The sequence below is a fragment of the Simochromis diagramma genome, unplaced genomic scaffold (genome assembly GCF_900408965.1).
Source record: "Simochromis diagramma unplaced genomic scaffold, fSimDia1.1 OVJJ01000816.1, whole genome shotgun sequence".
Lineage (NCBI taxonomy): Eukaryota > Metazoa > Chordata > Actinopteri > Cichliformes > Cichlidae > Simochromis > Simochromis diagramma.
Genome location: NW_024386908.1, coordinates 7,989,854 through 8,002,636, shown reverse-complemented (window position 1 = coordinate 8,002,636; position 12,783 = coordinate 7,989,854). Strand labels below are relative to the sequence as shown.

The following is a 12,783-nucleotide window of genomic DNA, read 5'->3' as shown; positions in this document are numbered from 1 at the left end:
CCAACAGCGTAGGTTACAATACATTAGGATGAACAATTATATTAGCATGACCAATTATGCTAATTAGATGATGACGTCATTTAGCGACTTCTAGCGACTTTTAGGACAGCCAATAGTGATTTTCCTTACTGAGGAGTTGGCAACACTGGACGGCACCGCGACAGGGCGTTTCCATGAAGTTAAAAAAGAGCAAGCGGCATCATTTTTACGATTTGGTTGGAAGTGGCACACTTAAAATTTAATACACATAAAACATTTGTCTCAGGATAAAAGAAAACAGAAAACTAAAAAGGAGTGGCATTTCTTTACATTTTACTAGGTGAATGGGAAACAGTTGCAGCAATTTATTGAAACATATGCAAACATACTTGGTAATATAATAAAAAAAAAAAAGCAAAAAAAGACTTCAGACACAGTCTTGTAATTTCTTGAAGTAGTCTTCAGGAATAGTTTTTAGGGCTTACACATCCCAAGCGTTTGGTTATTACCTTCAAGGTTCAAGGTTCTTTATTTGTCACATGCATAGTTATACAAGTATAACACACAGTGAAATGTAGCCTGACACGCTCCTCGACATGTGCAAAAAAATTGGGGGGGGGTGTAGAGGAAAAACATTATATATATATGTAGTATATACATTGGGTGAATGTGCAGTAGTAGCAGCAAGCAGGTGAATTCTGTACATTAATATGAATAGACATCTGACTATTTTACAGGATAGACAATATAAACATATTTAAAATGAAAGGAATTGAAATGTACATTGTGCCTTGGTTTAGTGTCTGGAAGAGTCCTGTCTCAGTCAATTATAGATGATGTGAGAGGGCGGGTGTGTGTGTTTAGGGCACGGATGGCTTGGGGATAGAAGCTCCTCTTGAGTCTCTCTGTCCTTGCCCGGAAGATGCGGAACCTTCTACCAGATTGCAGAAGTTGGAACAGTTTGTTGCCAGGATGGGACGGGTCCTTCAGTATCTGCGCTGCTCTAGTTCGGCATCTCCTGGTGTAGGTGTCCTGAAGCGGGGGGAGAGCAATCCTGCAGCAGCGTTCTGCTGTACGGATCACTCTCTGGAGAGCTTTTTGGTCCTTCACACAGCTGTTCCCAAACCACGATGTCATGTTCTGTGTGAGGATGCTCTCCACAGCGCCTGTATAGAAAATCCTGAGGATCTTTGGAGAGACCCTGAACTTCCTCAGTTGTCGTAGGTGATACAGGCGCTGCCTAGCCTTTTTGGTCTGGACCTGAATGTGGGCAGCCCATGTCAGGTCTGAGGAGATGTGGACACCAAGATACTTGAAGGACTGCACCCTCTCCACTGGAGCTCCATTGATGATAATGGGCTTGTAGTCTCTGTGCTGACCCCTTCTGAAGTCCACCACCAGCTCCTTGGTCTTGCTGACGTTCAGCTGGAGGTGGTTGTCCTGGCACCACGATGCCAGATTCTTCACTTCATCCATGTAGGCCGCCTCATCGTTGTTGGAGATGGCACCCAACACCACTGTGTCGTCAGCAAACTTCACAATGGTGTTGGAGCCATGGGTGGCCACACAGTCCGAAGTGTAGAGGGAGTAGAGCAGTGGCGAGAGGACACATCCCTGAGGTGCTCCTGTGTTGATGGTGATGCTGTTGGAGAAGCACCTGCCCACCCTCACCACCTGAGTTCTGCCAGTGAGGAAGTCCAACACCCATGCACACAGACGGCTGTTAAGTCCCAGATCCCTCAGCTTTGTGAACAGTCTGCAGGGCACTATTGTGTTAAAAAAAACCTCTATTGGAATCACAGTTTTGGTGAACAAGTTTTGTTTGTGTAACAGTCTGCTAGTGTCTAAAATTCAGTTTAAAATTGTTTCTTTGCTAACGTGTCTGTTACGTGTAGATACAACACTGGTTCATCTCTTGAATTAGGTGCATTTTGATGCTTGAATGACTTGAATTGATGAAGTGGCTTAATGGAAGAACTCATTTGACAATGGTCAGACATGGTCAGGTCAGAGAATGGTGGAAAATGACTGAAAATGCAGCCAATATCCAAACTTTGAAAGTCACTTTAAAAACACTCAAGAAAGCCTATCTTGTTGGAAGCAATGAGGGCTACTCAAGCCTTTTGCACAGTACTGTTTAAAAAAATGTAGCTCTTATACTTGTTTGAATACTTGCAATTATTTTGAAGTGCTGTTTAAAGGAAATCCTTAAAATTCCCTTAAAACTAAAACTACTATAATGGTTACTAGGATATTAAAACTGATTCTATGCATATGGAATCTCATTAGTTATACTTCTACCATTTTCCTTACATTTAATAACATATTCTGCATCTCTTAAAGCCCCCACCCCAACTACATTACATTAAGAATATAAAACAATACTGAAACTAATAAAAAGATAATATATACTTAGTATAGTAGTTCAACACTACTAGTAAGAACTATAATAAATCTACTGCCTGTATATTCAGATACACTAACAGAGGCATATTTCTTTATCATAGTTATTTTATTTTTTTTAAAGCATGTTATTTACATACTAAAGCTATCTAAATTCAGGACATTCAGAAGACTGTATGGTGGGCATATTGTTGTCGTGAATTAAAATTTAACAAAATACACCAGTGAGAGATATTTGTCACACAAATATTTATTTTACTGAAAAACATCACAAAAAATACTGAGAGTAGGTATATTTCTTTGGGGGTTACATAAACAAAAATGGAATTCACAGAACAACCTCATCACATATTTGCATAAGGTTAAATGGTTGTGCACAGATGAAATAAAGGTCGTCTGTTTCTTGATATTACGTGAACACACACACACACAAAACTATCAGTTTTAAATCACAAATACATGAATTATATCACTAAAACTATTTGAAAGGCTTACAGTTCATGTTTCATTTACAAAAAAAAAAAAAAAAAAAAAAGCATGTGGTGGAAGTAGTTTTAATTACTAAAATTTCCACAAGAATAGGACAAGTTAAAATGTTTCGTGGCAACACTACAGCATTTTATTACACAGCAGTTTATCTACAGTCACATGCGCTGAAATACTTTTATTGTTTATATGATACTCATCTCTTAAGTGTTTGCTATATTTAGATAGCCTCTTCAATAGCATGATGCTGGGAAAACATTTTTATCAATGAACATGACTTTTTTTTCTACATAAAATGATTAACAACATTTTAATTCACAATCAGAAATGCTCTTGGCTACCTTAATTTCCAGATAATGTGACATTTTGGCTAACTTCATCACCTAAAGTTAATTTGTCACATTGCCTTATTTTAAGAACATAAACAGTGGATTCTTCATTAAGATGCTCCAGCTAGTCAGGCACTGATTATAGCACGCTATAACTCTGATCTGTAGAGTCAATGATTCCTAACATCACTTTAATGACTCAGTGCCTCAACATTAAAAACACTTATTGAAATGTCAGTGTTTCTGCAGTTAATAATCATCGCTGACCTCCTCTTCCTCATCAAACTTCCTCTTGAGGGAGAGCTTCTTTTGCTTACCCCTGTGCCTCCGCTTACCGGAGAAATCAGGGTTGGCTTCTCTCGTGTGCAGCTGTTCGTGTTTCTTCAGAAGTCCGGGGACAGAGAATCCCTTCCCGCATGTGTCGCACGTCCAGGGCTTCTTGCACGTATGTGTCCTTTTGTGGACATTCAGGTGGGATGCCAGCTTGTAAGTCTTCCCGCACACATCGCAGCTGAAGGGCCGCTCATTGGTGTGCAGCCTGATGTGGACCTTTAGATTGCCAACCTGAGTGAAGGTCTTTTCACATATAGTGCACCGGTAGGGTCTTTCTCTGGTGTGGATCCTCAGGTGAACCCTCAGGCAGTACTTGCTGGAGAATTTCTTTTGGCAGACAGGACATGGGATCTTTGCTTTGGGGACATGGTCCTGCTGGTGTCTCTTCAGGTCAGACAAATAGACAAAGGTCTTTCCACACTGGGAACAGAGATACTGGCGGTCGCCAATGTGGTAGCCCATGTGTCTCTTCAGCAGGCTGGGGACGAGGAATCTCTTCCCGCAGCGCTCACACATGTGAGGGCGATCTCTGGTGTGCCAGCGCTCGTGGTTCGACAGCTTGAAAGCCGTAGGAAAAACTTTATTGCAGTGCTTGCAAGGAAACGTCATCTGGCTTGTGTGGCACTCCATGTGTCTTTTGAAGTAGGTGGACTGCGTGAAACCCTTGTTGCAGATGTTACAAAAAAATGGCTTTTGCCCACTGTGGGCGAGAATGTGCTTCGTCAGGCTCTGGAGTTTTGTGAAACACTTCCCGCACTGCCCACAAGCGTAAGGACGAGATGCGTTGTGGGTCTTGAGGTGGTTGTTGAGGAAAGCCTGTGTTCGGAAACTTTTGTTGCATGCTGAGCAGAGGAAAGGCTTCTCTCCTGTATGAATTCGTTCGTGGTCCATCAGCTTGGACTGATAGGGGAAGCTCTTATCACACACACTGCAAGTAAACCTGTCGCCCAGAGGCCTAAATTGCTTTTTTCTTCTTATGCTTGGCCTTGCGTCATCTCCAGCACTCAGCCTGGGTGGAGGAAGAGGTGGCAGGGCAGGGAGTGACAGAGAGTTGGAGGCTATCTGTGACACCCACTGATGCAAAGTGACACGCTGAGTCTGGGGCTTCTGGCCATCTTTTGTTCCCGCACCATCTGCATTTGGTAAAGTGGGAGCAGTTTTGCACGGCACCGTAACTACCCTGAAAGGGATTGATTTCAAAGGCAGTGGCTGTGGTGCTGGTTTCTCTGCTTCTGATGGTGACGGTTGGGGTGCATTATTCTCTTTGCTCTGCGGAGTTGGAGCAGGCTGTTCTTGTGCAGAACTCTCTTTCTGCACCAAATTCTCCTTTTGAGCTGCTGTTGTGACACTCCTTTCCTTTGATGCAGAGCTATAAAGTGTTTTAAAATCATACCGCCCCCTGAGCGGAGGACTGTAAATGTTGACTGCTGGGCTGTCAGGGTCATCTGAAATTACAGCCACGTCTTCGGTGTCACTGACGGAAGTTTGGTTTGTTTCTTTAGCTGTGACCTCTACTATTTTTGGAGATTCTGGTGGTGGATCAACAGGTTTGGGCCGGAAGGCAAGTGAAGAGAGGACACAGTCGCCCACTGAAGACGAGATAGTGGCTGCACAAAAAGAAGTGCACATTTTTTAAATTGAACTGAACGAGTTATAATACCAACAAGCTTAGACACCCATATATCTGTTGTTATATTTTGATAAAAAAAGGAATAAAAATTAAAAAAACAAAAACATTCAATCTTTACACAGCCTAAAGTATACCTTTAACACCAAGGAGTCCTTTGGCCTGCTGGTGTAGAAGGAGTGTCTTCAGATCCACTGGATCAGGGATAAAGCCTCCACATGCCTCCAGAACACTGGGCTCCGTTGAAATCATGGCACCAAGCTGAAGTTCAGGCATTAAAATTAATTAATGCTTCTTTCAGTTGCTTCCTCATAAGAAAAGACTTGGCACAGTGGATGGATGCACATTAGGGCTGGGCTATATCATACCGTTCACGATAATACCGGTGTAATTTTGGGCAACGATAGGAAAATGAAATATCGCGATAGAATATGGGTAAAACTCGCATGCGCAGTGCCTAGGTTTGCATACGCAAATGGCGGCGACGTAGAATGTGAAAAGCGAAAGCGGATCGTTAAATGAAACGGATGAACCAGAATTGGTTTGTAAAAATGCTGCAACTTCAATGGTGTAGAACTGGTTTGGCTTTCGTCCGTCAGATACACAACAAAGCACTATTTTTGGTAGCGCATGCTAGCGGGCCGTCGTCATTACCGTGTTTTTTGGAAAATACGGCACACTTAAAATCAATCCTTTGATTTTTCTGAAAATCGACAGTGCCCCTTATAATCCCGTGTGCCTTATGTATGAATTCTGGTTGTGTTTACTGACCTCGTTTTATGTGGTACACGGCGCTCGAAAATCTGTCAAATGTTTTAGTACGACTTTGCTAAGCTACGAACCCGCACCGCTTGATGGATTGTCGGAGCATTACGGCTATCGTAGGCAGGCGCCTCGCGGAGTGATACGTACTGTGCTTCAACACAATATTACCGTATTTTGTGTTTATCACCTCTTTTTAAGTTTTGTGGATGTTATACATGGTTATGCTGAGGATATGTCGGCCAATTTCCACTGGAAATGCATTTTGGTTAAACTGTCAGCGAGGAATTTGCACTGTTACATTTTTATATAACTTTAATGCACATAAAAAACAGCTGCTTGTTTAAGTGAAAATACATTGATGGGGTTTTTTGCACTAATAAAGTTGTGGAGTTGTAAAGTATTTTGTCTAGTGTCAATTATATCGTCAGTTATATCGTTATCGCAAATTTTCAAATGTATATTGTGATAAATATTTTTGGTCATATCGCCCTGCTCTAATGCACATATTTGATTTGGCACAGATTTTTATATCGGATGCCCTTTTTGACACAGCCCTTCCAGGGATTTGAGTCTACATTTGTCTACATTTTCACATTAGACAAATAAAAACCTTTAAATAGAGACTTTAAAATTTCTGTTATCAGTGTCAAACAGACAGACAATTAATTTTCTAACTCTGACCTACATTTATGATAAAAAATAATTAGGTGCTCCATTATGCATGGTGTAGAGACGTACAGCAGACACCCTAGCGTGTCTGGACACTTTAATGAGTGTTAAGATGAATAAGAATTATATTCTGCTTTAGTTGTGGCCAATTACGGAACCAGATAAACACTCTGAAAGTCTGCAACAGCATGTTTTGCAACTGAATTTAGATCCTGAGAAAAGACATGTCGGATCTCTAAAAAGTAGCCCACCCTGCTGTGAGAGCCCTGGGATAAATGTCATAAATGTATCACAAAGGCATACCTGGGACAAATTGGGCATAGGAAGAAGTTGCTCCAGCTTGCACACTAAGCCTGCAATCAGAGTCTGCAGTGCTGTGTCAAACTTTGTGCCATACTGAACAGGGAACACTTCCTATTGAGGGAAAAAAAAAATGTTTAACCATGTTGTAAACAGTAAATGGCATATCTCTAAACACTATACTGACAACAAAAGAGGAAATACAAGGGTTACAACCAGTGCCTGTATAATACCACATTAGCATGTTTACCCTGAAGAAGCGCTTCCTCTCAGTAGGGTTTTTAAGCAGATTCTGGACCAGTACCATGAAATTTGTTTGCGATTTTTCCACTTCTGCATCCTTCTGCAGCAGAGGAAACACTTAAACTCAGATTTAATCCACGCATTTAAAAAAAAAATGCAAATGAAACTTTCAAGCAGAATAGTTTTTTCACACCTACCCCTGATAATGTGGAGACCTTTAATTTATTTATAAGAGTCTGTATCGCCTTAGAATCCGGTGGACCGTCTTTACGAAGCAAATCCAAAATGATCTGCAGCACAAGAGCACATTAGTCACCATACAGATTGTATTAACTGCCCCCCGCCACCACCACCAATTGTAGTGTAAAGGAGGCTTGTAAAAAATAAATAAATAAAAAAAAATCACTAATCTAGACTCATACAATTTATGGATTACTCTCAGCTTCATAATCATCAACTAGCATTTGATGCAGACACACAAACAGCTCACCCTTGCTCTCAGCCCCAAGATCAGCTGGGCAGTCTGTTTGAAACTCATGAGGTCAGGAACAGTCTGTACCACCATGGTCACAAACTCCTCCACTTTCCCATACTGCTTAACGTTTTTCTGCCGTACGACCTGCCAGATGTACGAATACGTCAGCTGCAGAGGAGATGCCATAAGGCGAAGGGAGGCCAAGGGAAGGGCACCTGAAAACGAGTTTGAAAACATTACGTTGCACAATGTGGCTCTTACTGTGCTGTTATGAGGCCAATATTAAAAAAATGTAATCTCCGGCATCCACACCCACAAACTTAGCACAAATCCGCCCTGTGTCAGTGATAGCAAATTGGCGAGTTTTGGTCATAGAAAAACTTCAGACGTTGTGCCATTTGTGGGGTTGTGCCATTGCTGCCTGTAGGGGGCGCTGTAGCGCACGCGGGAGGCTTTTGAAGGCTGCAGAGAAGCCGCAGAGGGTCTGAAAAAGTGCACGCCTGCGTGTGCGTGTGCAATAGTGTAGAGAATGAGCGCCAATTTTCTGCAGAGCTGGATTCAAACTTCAAGTAGATGTTGGGCTCATTTTACCGTTATTCGTGGGAGTTAGCGTAAACAATAATATACAAAGACAAACGAGTGCATCCGGAGGATGGATGTTTTAATTTAAAAGCTTTAGCCTCCTGAGCTAGTTAGCCATGTAACTACCTGTCAAACAGCGCTCAAAAATATCCTGAGAGATGTAACTGCATTCAGGGTGGCTATAGGTTTAGAGGAAAGTGTCTGCTTACTGCAACAGATGGATGGCGTTGCATCTTCTTTTCTCACCGCCTGTCTCGGTGGCGGATAGCGACAGATAGCTTACAAGCGTTAGCTTAGCAACTTACTTGTAGTATGAGAGCGTTTTTCCATACTGTGCTCAGGGTGCGTCACCACTTCAAGAGACGGTCAACCGACAGCACCAGACAGACTGTAACAGTTTAAATCGAAATGTAACGTTTTTAAAGTAATAAACCGTCTTTAGCTTGAGCGTCAAGCCAGGAAGAATAATGGCGACCGCTTAGCAGCGGCTTTCCAAAACAAAAGTCCGTGTACATCCGGCGGATGTTCCTAAACAATATAAAAGCACCAAAATCTTCATTGTTCAGGAGGAGGAAGAAAAACTATGAAGTTTCTTTAAATTCTTACATTAGTGAGTCAATTGACAAGGAGGCGAGCTTCATATAATGAATCCAGTGCAGTGTAAACCAGCATTAGGAACAGGCTGTGTATAAATATTTAGTTGGAAATCTTTTTGTTTTTGACTGGGACAAAAGAGAAACAAAACACCCCCCCCCCCCCCCCAAAAGAAAAACCAACTAGCTGTTCATATACACTCACTTGCCCCTTTAGTAGGATGCACCTGTTCAACTGCCTGTTAACCCAAATATCTAATCAGGCAATATAAACCAAGCATTATATTGAGAGTCAACAAAGCAACGTAATATAAGTAACTTTTGCATGGTTTTTGCTACCAGACAGGTTGTTCTGAGTACAGAAACTGCTGATCTGTTGGGATTTCCCCACAAACATCTCTAAGGTTTATAGAAAATGGTGCAGAAAATGAGAGGAAATTTTTGGTACTCGGATGATATAGGGTCAGAGTTTGGCATAAACAACATAAATCCATCCAGCCTTTTATTAACAGTTCAGGCTGGTGGTGGCGGTGTAGTGCAGTCAACAAATCTGCAGTAACTGTGTGATGCTGTTATGTTAATATGAAGCAAAATCTGAAAGGAATGTGTCCAGCACCTGATGAATTATTGCCATGATGAATTAAAGCAGTTCTGAAGGCAAAAGGGGGTTGAATCCAACACTATCAAGGCGTACCCAAGGAAGTGGTGATTTAGCATATACACTATTTGCCCTATAAATTAAAAGGCTGAATAGAATATTTACCTAAAGCTTTTCAATATAACCCGATTTCTGCTGGCCATGGTCTGCAAGTAAGAAAATTAAATGGTCAATTAAAAGTTAATTATTCTATATTATTAGGTGTGTCTTAAAGACATGTAAATGTCAAGTATATCTTGTGTACTCCAAATCTTACAAGATCTTAGGTGCTTTGTTGAAAAATTTAATCATTTATAGTCTAATAACATTTAGCCCAAATGCACTGTTTTGTTGAACATAACTTCATGAATTTGTTTTATTGCAACAGTCACAGAGACATTTTATGGGTGGTAGTGTCGTTTGTGAAGAAAAACAGAATGTGGAAAAATTCTCCAAATAAACCTCTGTCCCTTTGGAATAACAGCATTCTCTCTGAATACAATACTTTGTTCAGAGGTCATGCATGTCGAAATATTCCCCCGAAGAAGAAATAAGAAAAAAGAAAAAAGAAAAGAAAAGAATGGAGGCCTTTTATCAAGCCCAGTGTTAAATAAACTTCACATGCCTGAACATGAAGTCTACCATTTCAATTACAAAGATTTCAGGAAGGCAACAAACTTGGTTCACTTTGATGACAAATCAGAATATACGCACAATATTGGCAGAACATCTGCTTAGTAGCCATTTATATGGATTAGCAAAAATAAAGTTCCTTAAAAAAAAAAAAAATCTATTGCAATGAAAACTACAGTAAAAGGCGACAGTATCGTATACACTTTATGCTAATTACAGATGTTACATCCAGCTTTCCCCCACTTTTGCCTCCTCAGCAACAGAATAACCAAAAAAAAAGGGTGAAAGACACGAGGGAGATGAAACAACATTTTCTGATTATTTCACTGCGGTCACCCTATAGACAACAAACACAGCCACACCTTTACACACCTTTGCAGCAAGGTGCAGCATTGCCAGTTGGCCACTCTGCTTTAACTATGTGCCTCTGGAGGAACAGATGCACAGACATTCACAACACAGACGGAGAGCAGAGGAGAGAGACGGAGGCGTGTAATGTTGTCACCACGTTTCCCCACCCTCAAAGCCAGAAAACTTTTATTGGCTGGGAGTTAAACACCCACTGCTGGAGGGCTGAAGCCCAGAAACCTCCTGAGCACAGCAAAATGTGGAGAAAATAAGAAACTACAAGCAGAGGAGAGTGGAAAGGCTCTCTGCAAATAATTACACTGTAAGAGATTTATAGTAGGTCCAATGTGGTGGCTGACATCTTGTAAAATTTGCTTTCGTCTAGGTATAAAAGATACTGAACAATCAACAATGTTACATGTGAATTATCAATATGAGGGAAAAAAACAGTTAAAATGCTCCTCCCAAGCTGCAGCCATGTCAGTCAGATGAACTGTATAGGTGAAAAACCTCAGGAAAAAACAAAGGAAATCCAAGACAAACAGTTTTCAAATATGGGGACAGTATCTAAATATAGTAATTTGTAAATGTGATCAGACCCCTGCAGTGCAAAATGATGGATTTCTGAATTTGGTGAGAGTTATAACGCGCTTTCCTTTCTGCGTTCACAGTATTTTGTCTAGCTCCTGTACATTCACAATATAATTGGGCGTGTTCATCATTTGCATCACTAAAACAGCTGGAAACATTTTTGTAAGTGAAACACGTAACCAAATAACTTAAATACTTCACACACAAATAACATGTTTTCACAAAATACAAATATGAAACCTTTACAAACGGTTCACTATAAAGACAACACTGTTTACACAAAGTCTACGACAGAAAGACATTTTACCAAAGATATATCCATATTTCATGGGTGTGTTTTGGAAGTTAATCATTCAAATACAGTCAACTGTTATTGAATACTAACCGGGCTCTGTAGGGTGCTTAGCCTGCGGTCTAGAAGGATTCTTAGCCTGTTGATTCATAGGGATCTGTGCACATCAGTCGTGTTTGTAACTGGCATTTCCTCCAGCCTACGGCCAGTTCTTTTGTGACGAGAACAAGCCCTCCTTATGCTTCTCACTGAGCTCATCCGTCCATCCATCTATCAGTCCCTATCTCCCTCACTTTCCCTCGTCCTGTCTGCACTGTCTCTCGCTCCGTCTGTGACACATGCACTACAAGAGCGCTCACACTCGGGGAGTCATGTTCTCATGACTGAACATGATTGACCCAGTGAATAAGGCATTAAAACCTCTAACACACTCACTGCGGCTGAGCAGCAGCTATAGATCACTGGGCAACGGCTTTGAAAATACAATGACTGGATTCAAAGTGCCTCTGGCGATGGCTATCTGCCATCTGGTCAGATCTTTGATACACAAAGTGGGACACTTGTTGAACTGCTCAGTGTGTTGTTTGTGAGTAGCAGGTTTGCAATTTGCGACAGATCGCAGATCATAATAATGTCAACAACAAGTACAGGACAGGCTGCGTGAGATAAAACGCAGCAACAGCATTTTAGTTGTTTGCTTTCAAGATAGCATTAATGTGACTGTACGTCTTTTTCTGCTTGTAGAAATCAGGTTGTTGCGAAGCAGTGAAAGGGCGGTCTTGGCAACCGCCCAGACAGAGTCAACAAGTGGATGACGTGTGATGATTACATGATTTTAAGCTCCAGCGATACTTTTTTTTGATTGCAGCTTCAAAGTGAAGCACAAACCCCTTAAAGATATTAGTCCAGAGTGTGAGGAAAAACAAACTGAATCTGGTTGTCACAAAATAGGCCAGCGGAACCCAAGGCAGGAAAATCTGTGCTTTGCTGGCCATTTTGAAAGATAACCAGCTACCAAAGAAGTGCCGATGGGGAATTTTGTAGTACACCTGCCTCCACAACAGCTTGGGTTTGCTCTTGCAGAGTAGCTGTGGACCCTGCGCTCAGATGAGTGAAAGCAGAGGAGACCACTCATTTATCCAGCTGACTGGAGAGTGAGTTGGTATGCTGCTGTCCGAGTTTTTCCTTCTTTATTAAACGTCCTTCATCCACTTTCATGTTCAGCAATCGCTTCCCGCTCTGGCTGAGCGTCAGCAGCGTGGGTGAGTGTTTGAAGTGGGATGGAGATAGACACAGTTGGGATCGTGTCAGAAGGTTCCATTTGGCTATTTTCAGTGTTGCATACTGGTAAACGCTTTCCAGACTTGACCTAAAAATTAAAAAAACAAGGAAAACAAGAAAAGCACCAAGCCTGTGTTGATCATACAGTTTCATATGACAGAAAGTAAATCTGAAAAGTGGGTTTTATTACGTTAACAGAGTCTCAGATTACTAATGA

General features: G+C 41.4%; 2 protein-coding genes across 4 annotated transcripts in view; both read right to left on the bottom strand.

Annotated features, from left to right (window-relative positions):
• Positions 1-3,283: 3,283 nt before the first annotated feature.
• Positions 3,284-8,883, bottom strand: si:dkey-14d8.1 (zinc finger protein 37). Of its 3 annotated transcripts, none has more exons than XM_040035219.1 (7): positions 8,497-8,883; positions 7,625-7,824; positions 7,332-7,424; positions 7,142-7,231; positions 6,895-7,005; positions 5,295-5,418; positions 3,284-5,137 (listed from the first exon to the last, which is right to left on the bottom strand). In XM_040035219.1, the coding sequence occupies exons 1-7, from the start codon at positions 8,519-8,521 to the stop codon at positions 3,447-3,449; spliced, it is 2,334 nt and encodes a 777-aa protein (XP_039891153.1). In that variant the 5' UTR covers positions 8,522-8,883; the 3' UTR covers positions 3,284-3,446. The 3 variants fall into 3 exon arrangements, with proteins under 3 accessions (XP_039891153.1, XP_039891152.1, XP_039891154.1); XM_040035218.1 differs by having other exon boundaries at positions 7,142-7,234; positions 8,497-8,882; XM_040035220.1 differs by having other exon boundaries at positions 7,142-7,234; positions 8,401-8,512.
• Positions 8,884-9,767: 884 nt separating this feature from the next.
• LOC120735688 overlaps positions 9,768-12,783 on the bottom strand; it is a 28,470-nt gene continuing 25,454 nt past the window's right edge. Inside the window, exon 15 of the mRNA XM_040035229.1 lies at positions 9,768-12,654. Coding sequence (XP_039891163.1) covers positions 12,490-12,654 — 165 coding nt within the window. The 3' untranslated portion in view covers positions 9,768-12,489. The remainder of the gene's footprint in view (positions 12,655-12,783) is intronic.